The sequence below is a fragment of the Callorhinchus milii genome, unplaced genomic scaffold (genome assembly GCF_018977255.1).
Source record: "Callorhinchus milii isolate IMCB2004 unplaced genomic scaffold, IMCB_Cmil_1.0 Scaffold1, whole genome shotgun sequence".
Lineage (NCBI taxonomy): Eukaryota > Metazoa > Chordata > Chondrichthyes > Chimaeriformes > Callorhinchidae > Callorhinchus > Callorhinchus milii.
Window position 1 is genome coordinate 14,375,240 of NW_024704742.1, and position 13,901 is coordinate 14,389,140.

The 13,901-nt window shown below is 41.8% G+C and overlaps 1 protein-coding gene across 1 annotated transcript in view; it reads right to left on the minus strand.

Moving 5' to 3' along the window:
- The window catches only part of LOC103177398 (serine protease 12), a 60,964-nt gene extending 49,847 nt beyond the window's left edge, over nucleotides 1-11,117 (minus strand). The window contains exon 1 of the mRNA XM_007891529.2: nucleotides 10,739-11,117. Coding sequence (XP_007889720.2) covers nucleotides 10,739-11,117 — 379 coding nt within the window. The remainder of the gene's footprint in view (nucleotides 1-10,738) is intronic.
- Between the last annotated feature and the right edge of the window lie 2,784 nt (nucleotides 11,118-13,901).

Consider the following 13,901-nt stretch of genomic DNA (forward strand, 5'->3'; position numbering starts at 1 on the left):
AAGGGAAGGGAGCAAAATTATATCAAATCTGTTCACAAATGGGCAATTACTCCAATCAAATTGCTTTCCAAGGCAACTGTAGCAAATAATTCCCCTTTTTTTATTAAATATTTTGTCTGCACTCCTTCAATGTTATTCACCCACAGTATAATCACACAATCTTTCTATGCTTTACATTGCCTATTTAAAGTTTACAATGCAACTAAAATATAGTAATAATAAATAATAATCCTTACATTTTATATCGCGCCTTATCACTTTGTCAAGAGGTCTGAAAACGCTTCACAGGATATACTGTAAAGTGTAGTGACTGTGTCTCACAAACGGTCATGGATTGAATGACCACATTATTATTATTATTTTGAAGGGATTATTACCCCCGGAAAGCGATTACTAATCAACTAACAAGCGGGTTCCAACTTACTGCTAGGTAAACAGAGGCATGTGTTTTTATGGAGGTAGGAAATATGGCTAAGGTTTCGCACCACCTGGGAATCGAACCTTCTTATAAAAAGTAATCATCACTCATAATTCCAATTAATACATTTGGAAACTTTGCATGTACAAACAAATACTGTCTTTATATGCCTCCTAATCACTCTAATGGTGTCAGCCATTGATCAGTTGGTAACACTCTTGCCTCTCTACGATAAGAGAAGAGAGTTGCTACCAAAGTCTTGGCTAACAATCTACCAGATAAATTAGGTATTAATTTCCAGGTTGTTCATGGGATATTGATGTTTTCATATTGGCTACCACATTCGCCTTCAAAATGCACGGTTACTACACTGCACAATAAAGCCTGTGAAGCACTTTGAAAAGTCCTCTTGACTTGAAAAGCAATACATCAAAAGTAAGGATTATGTTAAAGCAATGTTTGTGTTGGCAACTGACCAGTTTTGAACATTAACTCATTGAAACCACACAAATATTTATGGTGTTGGTGCCAGCCTCAAAATGAAATTGGAATGCTTAGCTCCCAACAGTGGTGAAGCCAGGATTTTAGGTTGGAGAACAGGTGTTCACTTCAAAGCGATTTGAGGGATCTATCATTAGTTCTATTGCAATACCTCTCTACATGGACTCTGTCCAAATGCAAACTTGTTTTTACACTTACAGGAAACAGGTCTAGTCGTCAATAGCACTGATGTTTCCATTTCACCCATAGAAGTGGGATTGTCATAGTATACTGGATGACTGACAGTGAAGTACAAGAAAGTTAGTCATGAACAATCACTGACTGCTGTGCTCCATGTATAAATCAAGTCTGAAACTGCTCAGACTCATACATGAAAAATGGTCACTTAAATGAGGTACTAAATGTTGCTGGTCCCTGATGAACCATATCCAAACATGACTCAATGCTTATGCAAGGATTATTATTATGCAGCCAGAAAACATTTGGTCAAGAAAAATATTATTTTCCAAAATAAAAATACATTCCTACTGCAGATTAAATTGTACAGTAATTTACTTTGTTGTCCAGTTTTATTTGAGTTGGCCAGATGTCCGACACAAACGGAAATCCATCACCATACTCAAGATTATCCAAACCAGACTGAAATTTCCATGCATGAAACTTACACATGGAAATTTCCATGTCTGGAATGGAATGCATACTGTCTCCCTGGAGGCACACACTCTGCTTACCTAATTCCAATGTATTAGACAAGAGGTTGTGTGCTAATATTGCTGGAGTTTAACCAGCTAAAACTGCATACCTTACCATTGAAAGCACTGTTTCACAAGCTTTTCACTGTTTGTCCTGCTAGGACCACACTATCCATTAGGGTTTTGGCTTACAGCATCTACAAGAGCTGAGTGGAGGACAGTTACAGGAGCAGATACAATGCTGGTGCAATAATCTCTGCAAAAGAATAAACTTTGTATTGGATCCTGTTATTTCAATTTAATGATCCAATTCATGGGGTGATAAGTGAGCTGCCTATTAGTACTGGCCTGAGCCCATAAAAGTACCTGTATTGTTCTTTTAATTAAAAGTGCTTGTATATGTACACTTCAACCTGAATCAGTTGGTAGCACTCTTGATTCTGTGTCAGAAGGTTGTGTGTTCAAGCCCCACATTGTGAATGTGATCTTATGATCTCATATGATCAAATGTAGTGCTGTTTGTTGCATTTTTGTTGTTGTTGCACTGTTGGACGTGCCGACCTGCAAATAAGACATTAACCGAAGGTCCCTACTGCCTGTTCAGGTAGACATTAAACATCCCAATAGAACTAATCCAAAAAAAGGCAGTTTCTCCTGGTGTCCTTGTAACAATCCATACAATAAAAATATAAATGGTAATTCACTTCATGGCTGGTTGTGAGACATTGCTGTGCACAAATTGGCTGCCACATTCACCCACAAAATACACTACACTTTACAATATATCCTGTGAAGTCCTCGGAGACTTTCTCTACATCAAATGTGAGGATTATTATTACTACTATGTTAACTATGTTACTATGTGTGAGAACATACTAACAGGCAATGGAGGAAACAAAATACATAGTTACAATGGGCTAAATTGTATTTTTAATTTTGTTACTCTTTCCTGATAATGCTTTTACATTGGTAGCGATGCACAACTTACTCCTAAAACAGGTCTGGTTTATGTCAATCTGCAAATCTAGTTCAGTTTAAATAATATATTTCAGAATGTATCCTGCTGCTGTGTGCTGCAGGGTATGGGTGGCCAAGTTAGAATCCTGATCTCAGCTGGTGTTCACATTCAGGTGTCTGCTGGACGTCAAGGTGTGCAAATGTGGCCAAACCATTGGGGGGCAGAAAAAGCTGCAAAGCTGATGTCAGCCTACAAACTTGTGACAATCATTCTATCCACAAAATATCTATAACCCAGATTCTCTTACAAATTGAACTGAGAATAACAATTCAAGATTAAGCAAAAGCTTACAAATAATAATGTTAACATAATAGGCTGTTTCCACTGGTTGGAGAGTCTATAACCAGGGTACACAAGTATAAGATCGTGACTAGACGGATCTAAAAGAGAATTTAGGAGGAACTATTTCACGCAAGAGGTAGTGAGATTGTGGAACTCGCTGCCTGAAGCGGTGGTTGAATTAGATAGTATTAGATGCATTCAAGAGGAAGCAAGACCTTCACATGGAGAGGGGAATAAAAGGGAATGGAGGGGAATAAGGAATGGTTGGATACTCATGTGGAATATATAAACTGGTTGGGCCAAGTGGCCTGTTTCCGTGCTGTACATTCTTTGAAAATATATTTTTTTTCTAAAAGGTGTATACAATTATTTTTTCATTAAAGCGGACTTCAACAACAACAATTTACATTTATATGGCCCCTTTCACATCTGGAGGATGTCTCAAAGTGCTTCAGAGATCTGGATGGGAGTTTGAGCTGGAGGGGTTGCAGGAGTTGAGGAAGGGGAGGGAAAAGGTGACCCAAACCACAGTCAAAAACTTTATAACATGGGCACTTCTCCATACACTGAGCAAAAGTGGTTTCAATCACTTTAGATGTACAGGCATTTTGTCATCTGTCTTAGTAAAGTCATTCAGGTCATTAGTCAATGCTAGAGCTCACTGAGATTGTATTTCAAAATGTATTCTGTTCCAAGCTGCCAACAAACCACTGATGTATCTCGATCCTCCCAGTTGGTGCTGAATATCATTCCCCACACTCTTCTCATGTAAGATCAACTCTCTCTCTCTGTGCCTGGTTATTCTCATGTCTTTGCAATCTTATTAAACCTACCATGGCAGAGTATTTACAAATGTTTAGCGAGCACAGTGCAACTTAATTACTGAAGAACACATTCTGAGGCTGAATTCTCCTCTCCCCTCACTCCCCCATTAAAAAGACAATGGAGGAAGAATTCCTTTGGGTGTTTTCATAAGTTGTTAAATTACATGTGTCATTAACATAAATCACACTCGACAAATGCCATATCTGGTTTGCTCTATGTATTATTCATGGAACCACTGCTAATGTGACATGACTTGTTGTTTTGTTTTGATACCTCATAAAACAACTCTTTGAATAGACCCCAGATATATGTCAGGAAGGAAACCAGTGAAGTGCCTCGGCCACCGCATGAATAAAGTGATTGACAGCAATAAAACATTTTATGCAGCTTTGCAGTCTCTAGACGGTATGGTGGGCAGAGTATGTGATTTCCCAGCTCCATAGCATCTGAGTAATTTACACCATTTAATGACCTGAAGGTGCAGAGAGAGGCACAGCTACAGGCACTTGGCTTTCAGCAACAGAATGACAGAAATTTGTAACCCAACCCATATATAGTAATACTGGCACCCTGCTTGAAATGGGTAAATTAGCTGCATGTTTTCTTTGGAACAGAAACATAATATCAGGTCACTTCTGTAAACAGCAGTCTATCAATTGAATGGTAGGATAGCATTTTCAAGAACTTTTTTATACTGTATAAGAAATCCAACTATTTGAAGTGCTTTGAGATGCTTTCTTATGCAAAAGGCATAAGTGTTCATTGTTCAATTATTTTACTATATATGGATATCCATGTCTGTTTTGGGCATATTGGTAAACTCTTTCATACAGTAAAACATGAATATTAGCTGAAGATTTATTTTATGATTCTATTCTCAGAATTTGTCTCCACTGCCTTTTCTCCCTCTGTTGTGGGTATTATTTTGATATTTTTATGCTGCAATTTTGGTAAATATAAACTTTAAAGGAATCCTTGCCTGTTTACTTTATAGTTTTCCACACTAGCATATCAGAAGAACGTTCCCATTGTATCAATTGTGGCATATTATTCCATGGACCACTAACAACAACAATATCTTGCATTTATAATAGTGACATTTACATTGGATGACACCTTGAAGTGCTTCACAATGAAGATGTTGGATGCTGAGCAAAGATGAAGGGAGAGGATGAGAGGGTAAGGGAGAGGTGACCATAGGCATAGTCATAGATGGGATTAAAACAACAATATCAACAAATTACATTTGTACAAGGGAGATAAAGATGGGGCCGAGATAGAGAAGGTTGGTGGAGGAGGTTCCAGAAGTTAGGGACTTAGTAGCAAAGATCAACTACCTCTGTGAGCCTGGTCTGGGTAAGGCTGCTAATACATATCAATTGTGATAAATTATGGATACCTTTTGTGTTATAAATCTGAGGTCCATAAAAATGAGGTTGTAAATAACTCATACTAGTGTTCATACTAGCAGCACTGATTTGATGCACTACTTGTTGGAGAGCAATGTCAATGGATAGATTGATTCCCCTTTGACTGCAAGCACATTACAACATGATGACTGATGAACACACTCTGTGGCATACTCTCTCACCCCATTCCAAGTCACTAGGGGAGAATTCCAACTAATGTTAAGAAAGTTAAGGACTATAAAATTAAAAATGTTAAGAATGGTCCAGGGACATTTAAGTCTTAACCTTGAGTTTTTCAGCAGCTTTGATATACAGTAAATTCCTGATGAGAAGGCATTGTCTTAACTAGTCACGACCATTTAAGGAGCCACACTGTCAATATCCCAGCCAATTTTCATGCAAAATGTTAACAATGGACTCAGCTTTACTTGTCACTCCACTTAACACCTTCTTAGTCACATTCTAGAAATTCGTGTTCCAGTTACATTATAAGATTGATCGGATAACTAGTCCTGTAAGATGGTGTCGTCTTTCATCACAGTGGCCTCCTGCCCTATCCCTGTGACTGCTGTGGGCACTCGGCAGAGGTTGGGCATGCAAGCTCAGATCAATCACAGAGGCCTCTGTCTATTGAAGGACCGCACCATGACCTCCTGCCTCGCCTCAGCATGGGACCAGAGGCCTCTGCAATGCACTGGAGCATGTGCTCCCAACCTCCGCCGAGCGCCTGCACAAGTCACAATTCCCCCTTGTGGCTCGGGAGGACCCTTTCCCAACTAGATAACTACCGCTACGGATAACTAATCACTGAGCTCTTGCCCTCGGAGTACCGATGTATCAGGAGCTTATTGTAACTGTAAACAATTGCAAAGAGAACTTTTAAACTTGTCAATTTAAATATTGTGTGAAATCCATTAGACTAACTACTCTGAAGGGTTTTAATGGAATTAAGGTATCAACAGGAATTGAGGTTCTTGAAAATGTAATTGTCATACAGCGCACATTGTACAACACTTAATTTCTACTGCGCCCAGGATAAGAGCAGTGTAAACCAGACAGTACAAATCCAGTCTGTCATTTCACACAATCAAACACAAGGTTGGGATACAGAAGCACACTTCAGTCTACTTGATCCCATCTTTCCAAAATAGACACTCCACCATTTTACTGCAGTGGCATCAAGCTGTTTCTTGAAAGAGTCCAGCTTCCAGCAGTTGTTGTTCATTACACAATAAAGAGCACTTCTATACTCATGCATTTTCACATAGTTAGCACACTCAGTACAGCCTTTACACATGTGTTTACGTATAATCAGTGCATCCCACAAATTACACCCCACAGTGTGAAGACTTTTGCATTGTAGTTTTCAGTCATCTAATCATTACTTTTTGATTTATCTGCTCTTTTCTCCTACTCTTTTCAATCCTGATGATGTCTTCTCAATAACAACAAATATTATTGTGGAGTCATGTAGCTCAAAGAACACTCGCTTTGCAAGTGAGAGACCTGAGTTCAATTCCAGGCAGAGGGCGAAACCTTGGGCAAGTTTCCTTACTCCACACGCCTAATAATAATCCCTCCAAAAAAAAACAATAATATAAATTGGTCATTTTCAATCCACGACTGTTTGTGGGACACTGCTGTGTGCAATTGGCTGCCACGTTCGCCCACAAATATACAGTCAATTCACTTTGCAGTGTGTTCTGTGAAGCGCTTTGGGACGTCTAGAAGATGTGAAAAGCGCTATATCAAATGCAAGGATTATTATTATTATTATGATATTCAGTATTATATGATCGCAGTGGTTAATGCCAGGCACACTAAACCTAGAACCTTGTTTGAAGTTCTTCCAAGACAAATTAGGTCAAAGTTTTATGCTTCCAATGCTTGACAGGACCCAAAATCATTTATTATTTAGTTTGTGTCGAACTAGATGGACCTAGGTCTTCTTTGACCTAGCAAATTCTTATCTTCTTAAACGACTTTTGCTGTACAGCATTGTAACTGTTCTTGAGATATCTATGGATTGCACTACACTCATTGTCCTTGAAGCTAAACAAGTCATGAATTAAAAATAATTAATTATGTCCAAGAAAACTACGATAGTTTTAAATCACTAAGAGGAATATTCCTGCAACTGAAAGTGCTATCAACTGTGAGATGTCTTGATTTGTTTTGTTTTTTCTCCCCACTTCTCCTGAAGATGCGGCAAAATGGGTACCCAGCTGGCCATTCTTCATGAAAATGAAACTTTGGTGAAAGAATCACAGATCAGAACGGACCTTTCCCGCCCACCATTGTCCAATTGTGAGGATTTTCCAGCTGGGCTCAGTGGATAGTGGAAAGGAAAATCTAGTTCATTTTTCCCTTACCCATTCCTAGGAAACAGGTCAACTGTAGCAATACCTACGATCTTAAATCAATTACAGCAATACTGAGCTGGGGTTGAATTGTAAGAATTCTATGAGACAATGAGAGCATAATATCAGCTTCAGGGTATAAAATCTACTCAGAAGCAATGTGCACCAGCCATATAACATTTAAAATGGTACAAATGAGCTCAGGCCAAGCATACATTCCATTTGGACAACCTAATGCTGCTTAAAATAAAATTATCAGTATCTGGTTCTGCAACATGAGAGTTAGCTTCCTCTATGGATATCTTACATAACATATAATGCAGTAATGTATTCAATATGTAAGTGACTTTGAAGCCGATGATTTTAGCTTGTGGATTGCCACTAACAATGTTAAACATGAAACTTGGCTTTTTACTGAATCAGCATTTTTCTTTAAAAATTTAAACTTTATTTCGCAGTATCTAAAATTATTTCCACAGTGACATCCAAGTTTAGAAACTGTGTACTGAGAACTAACCCTATAATCATAACCTCCAGATCATCTAAAGTTTAATTTCATGAATAAGCCCAAACTCCTTCCAAGTGGCAAGTTATTGTCGAGTTTTGTAGCTCAGTGGTTAGAGCACTTGTCTTGCAAGCAAGAGACCTGGGTTTGAAACTCGGCAGGGCGAAACCTTGGGCAAATTGCCTTGCATCACACGCCTGATAATAATCCCTCAAGAAAAAAAACAACAATAATTTGGTCACTCAATCCACGACTGTCTGTGGGACACTGCTGTGCACAATTGGCTGTTGCATTGCACTCACAAATATACAGTCAATTCACTTTACAGTATATTCTGTGAAGTACTTTGAGACGTCTCGAATACGTGAAAAGCGCTATATCAAATGCAACGATTATTATTGTAAAGTGTTTGTTTTACTCATAATTCAGCTTGTCATTTTAAATAACACTGGCAAGATTAATAATATCTTGTGCCAATAATAATAATTAATAATACTAGTGCCAAAGTATTTTTCTTGGTGTAGGAACTAATTTTGGAACTAATTTGGGGTATTTCTTAACACATTTCTTAATAGAAAATATGTAATTATCCAATTTCTAAACCAATGAATGTAATGAAGAATTAACTTGTTCTTTGGCTCATTCAATGGTTTAGAAATTTAACAATCACACAATTATTATTAAGAAATCTGTTACAAAATGCCACAAATCAGAATAACGCAACAACAAAGCAGATGTGGGCAATGCACAGTCCTCTTGCTGTTTAATTGTATGTTACTGTTTGTGGCAAATTATAGTTTGTAACCAACAACAATAAACTTGGATTTGTTCTGTTTCCTCTTCTTCAACTATGATATCTCCTGCACATCAAGCACCTGAAGCTATCCTCAATTTAATTAAAGGTAAGAATAAACTGGTCACCTGGCCTTAACATATTATTGCTTTTTTTTTAAAAAAAAGTGTTTTTGCATCACCCTGTGTAGTGCTAAACATCTTACGAGCACAAAATTTCAATCCACGACTGCTTGTGGCTCACGTCTGTGCGCAATTGGCGTTGCGTTTCACCCGCAAAAATACACAGTCACTCCGCTTTCCAGTATATTTTGTGAAGCGCTTTGAGATGTCTCAATGACGTGATGAGGCGCTGTATCAAATGCAAGGATTATTATGATTATAATAACTATAATAATAACAATATTGCGGTCATGCTGTCTTTCTGCTGCCCTGTCAATGAATGATCACAGACAGATAGATGCTCGATGTGTCCCAGGCAGTGCCTAACCTTTGCAAATATCAGAAGAGAGTGAGTGTGAGTGAGTGTGAGTGTGTGTGAGTGTGTGTGAGTGTGAGTATGTGTGAGTGAGTGTGAGTGGGTGTGAGTGTGTGTGAGTGTGTGTGAGTGAGTGTGAGTGTGTGTGAGTGTGTGAGTGTGAGTGTGTGTGAGTGTGTGTGAGTGTGAGTGTGTGAGTGTGAGTGAGTGTGAGTGTGAGTGAGTGTGAGTGTGTGTGAGTGAGGTGTGTGTGAGTGTGTGTGTGTGTGTGTGTGTGTGAGTGTGAGTGTGTGAGTGAGTGTGTGAGTGAGTGTGAGTGAGTGTGTGTGTGTGTGTGAGTGTGTGTGAGTGTGAGTGTGTGAGTGAGTGTGTGAGTGAGTGTGAGTGAGTGTGTGTGTGTGAGTGTGTGTGAGTGTGTGAGTGTGTGTGAGTGTGTGTGTGAGTGAGTGTGAGTGTGTGTGTGAGTGTGAGGCTGTGTGTGTGTGAGTGTGAGTGAGTGTGAGGCTGTGTGTGAGTGAGTGTGATTGTGAGTGAGTGTGAGTGAGTGTGTGAGTGTGAGTGTGTGTGTGTGAGTGAGTGTGAGGCTGTGTGTGTGTGAGTGTGTGTGTGTGTGAGTGTGTGAGTGTGAGTGAGTGAGTGAGTGTGTGAGTGTGAGTGAGTGTGTGTGAGTGAGTGAGTGAGTGAGTGTGAGTGAGTGTGTGTGAGTGTGAGGCTGTGTGTGAGTGTGTGAGTGAGTGTGAGTGAGTGTGAGGCTGTGTGTGAGTGTGTGTGTGTGAGTGTGTGTGAGTGTGAGGCTGTGTGTGAGTGTGTGAGTGAGTGTGAGTGAGTGTGAGGCTGTGTGTGAGTGAGTGTGTGTGTGAGTGTGTGTGAGTGTGTGTGTGTGTGAGTGTGTGTGTGAGTGAGTGTGAGTGAGTGTGAGGCTGTGTGTGAGTGTGTGTGTGTGAGTGTGTGTGAGGCTGTGTGTGAGTGTGAGTGAGTGTGTGTGTGTGTGAGGCTGTGTGTGAGTGAGTGAGTGTGTGAGTGTGTGAGTGAGTGTGTGTGAGTGTGAGGCTGTGTGTGAGTGTGTGAGTGTGAGTGAGTGTGAGTGAGGCTGTGTGTGAGTGTGTGAGTGAGTGTGAGTGAGTGTGAGGCTGTGTGTGAGTGAGTGTGTGAGTGTGTGAGTGAGTGTGTGTGAGTGTGAGGCTGTGTGTGAGTGAGTGTGAGTTTGTGAGTGAGTGTGTGTGAGTGTGAGGCTGTGTGTGTGTGTGTGAGGCTGTGTGTGAGTGAGTGTGTGAGTGTGAGTGTGTGTGAGTGAGTGTGTGAGTGTGAGTGAGTGTGTGTGAGTGTGAGGCTGTGTGTGAGTGAGTGTGATTGTGAGTGAGTGTGTGTGAGTGTGAGGCTGTGTGTGAGTGTGAGTGAGTGTGAGTGAGTGTGAGGCTGTGTGTGCACACCGTGCAGCAGTGTGAGCAGTAAACGCACCCTGTTTGCAGCCACAATAAGCCCAGTCGATCCTCCCTCGGTGGTTCCTGTAGAAGCACCAGGGTTTCAGCCGCCCGTCGGGGTTGCGGCAGAGGCTGTGCGCTCCCAGACCCCTGTGGGGGAATCTGTGGATGAAATCGGGGATCTTACTCCACTTCAGGCACCTGTGCCCGGACTCTGTGAGCCCGAGGGATCGGCTGGAGTCCGGAGCGGCAGCGGCGGAGCCCCGGACCCGCGCACAGTCCCCCGACTCGGTGTCGGACGAGTGGACGGTGTCAAAGCGCCAGACTCCAGCGCTGGCGACCAGAGCAACAGCGGCGGCGGCGGCGGCGGCGGCGGCGAGCAGTCCGGCCGCCCCCGTCCTCATCACCACCGCCATCTGCCAGTGTCCATCACCTGAGCAAAGAGCAGCACACGATCCTGGGGGGGAGGGGGGGGGGGGGGGGAGAGGGGGGTCTCACTGCAATCAGCTGCTATAAGCTCTCAGGTCCCACAGGCGATCAAACACCGTTAGATGTGTCGGGGGCGTCAGAACAAATAGCAGTCATCATCACTTGGCATTTTGTTTGGCTTTTCTTCCTCCCCCTCACACAGCAAAGCGGTGATCAGGACTTGTGACTGTCTGTCTGTATCCCGGGACAGGCACTGTGGCACTTCAGGGCACGTTCACGGTGTCTCCTTTAGCCCCGAGGTGTGAGTCAGGCTCTCAGCAAAGGCAGGAGGGGAAGGCACAGGGGGGAGGGAGGGGAGGGAGGGAGGGAGGGAGGGAGGGAGGGAGAGGAAAACATACCTTAAGAGACTTTCCGAGATAAAACCAAGGAAGATTTGGAATAGTTTGTAAGATTTGCACAATGCTGCGGGGTGGACAGGGAGCCGCTGTGGAGCAGAGCTATTAAAGGATAAAGATAACTTATTGTTAGCAATAAGTGTATATGTTCATTTTAATGTTTAAGTTAATTTTCTTCCAGAGTGAATCGTGTAGCCTGAGACACAGTACAAGACTGTGCTGGAACCAAACGTGAGGTTTATCGTATTGCATATACTATATGTCTGCGTTTATATATATATATATATATTATATAGTTTCAGTGAAAATTGCCTGGTGTTTCTGGCAGAAAGTTGCAGTAACTGATGTGCTGTGTTGCATTGACCAAATCCTAACGATAGCAAAGTTGGACAAGGGGGAAGGGGAATGAGAGGGGGAGGTGGACACTGGAAGAAGTCCTGATGTCTGTGCTGGTGTCTAAAACGATGCAATTCTTTTGTTTGCAGTGTTTCATCTGCAGGATCATTAGCCCCGCGATTTAGGTGCTAAAACTGCTGTAACTAACAGGGTTTAACTGTTAACACACACACACACACCTATCATTACAACGCTCTCAAGAAACAAAATATTCACGACCTATATACATACATTGTGTGGGTCGGTTATCTCAACCAGTTTTATCGGATCCCCGCAAAACGGGAAGATTTTGCAAACGAAGAAAAATCTCAGTCCTTTTTTTATTAATGCCACTTCCCTTTCTAAAGCCTTCTTTGTTGTCTGGGTTCTCAGTGCTCTTTCTTTGTTTCTTTCTTTCTTTGTTTCTTTCTCTCTCTCTCTCTCTCGCTTGATTACTATATGTGAATGAAGGACATCGACCCATCCATCGATCCATCGATCCATCCATCCATCCATCCCCAAGCAAACTGCCACCACACACTTGCAGGGCTGCACTGAGCAGCAGAGGTGTGTTGTGTGGTGTTATTGCCCTGAGGAACAAATTGAAAGACTCGCGTTAAATTGCTTACCGAAGCAACAGTGACATTTCTGTGCACTGCACCGTTGCCTGACTGCTCCTCACTGGCACATACCCTGAGCAGCCACACAGCACTCACTCAGTCAGATTGCAATTCTTAAACAGCAATGTTGCCATCACCGAATCAAAGCCACTTTGAGGACCAAAAGCTTCCCCCCCCCCCCCCCCCCACTCCCTAAAAAATGTCAACATCTGTAACTTTAACGAGTGAGCTTCTGCCACGTTTTACGTTAGAGGCAGAGAAACGACACACAGGGGAACACAAAGAAGTACTACTTCGTGGGAAGGGCGCTGTATAAATGCAAGTTGTTGCTGCTGTTGTAAATGGCTGGAGAAAGCAGAGAGGTAGTTGCGTGCTGTTTTGTTTACCCTTTGGAAGCTGCGGTTGTGTTGAATGTGAATTGCAAAATCCTGCACAAGCACAGACCGGTCCAGACAGCTGAGCTTCTTATTTCAGTGTCTTCTTGCATTGGGAAGTCAGTGAGCACAGGATTCCCAGGACAACTCCAGCAACCCAGCCCTCCAAGCACTCCTCTGTGGCTCCTTTCCAAAGCACAGGTTGATGGGGATGCCTCACTTTCATTTTCCCCCTTCTCTGACAACAGCTTTCACACCTTCCCCCCCACCCCCCCCAGAGCAAACCTGATTTACAGACAGTCAATTTCAGTCAGTTTCCAGCGCTTTGGGACTTCATCCCGATGTGAAGGGTGTTATATAAATGCAATTTACTGTTGTTGTTTTCAATCAGATAGGCTCTCAGGTACATTTCCCTCTTTTCCTTGCTGAAGTGCCATTTAAACCATCGGTTCCCTATTCCTTCAAGAAACAAAAATTAAAAAGTACAGTTGCTGCGCATGATCACTCATCTCAATCTGACATTGACCAAGATTTGTGGTGATGAAAAAATATCACCTTGCTTTGTGCCACAGTCCAGTGAAAGCGATAATGAACAGAACAGTATTGCTGCTGTGACCTCAACTGCAGTTTAAGAAGAACCACCTAATTGTGTATTTGTACAGTTGATGGAAACAGAGTGACCCATGACAGAAAACCGATTGCTCTTGTGATGTGGTCAACTCACTGAACGTAACATGGCAGTTTTCTAATTCCAAATAAGACATGCTTTCGTGGTTTTCAGAGATAAATCTTTACGGCAGAGGTACCAGTGAATTTTAAGCTCTAGATTCTTTATTGCTCCTTCTCTCCTCTTTCCCAGAATTGTAAGGCACTGTGCGCTGTATAGACAATAATAATCCTTGCAAATAATATAATGCCTGATCTCGTTGAAACATCAAGGTTACTTTAAATATAGTGCCTGTATTATTCAAAACTCTGCGGCTCGTGCCCTCCCAACAGCATTACAT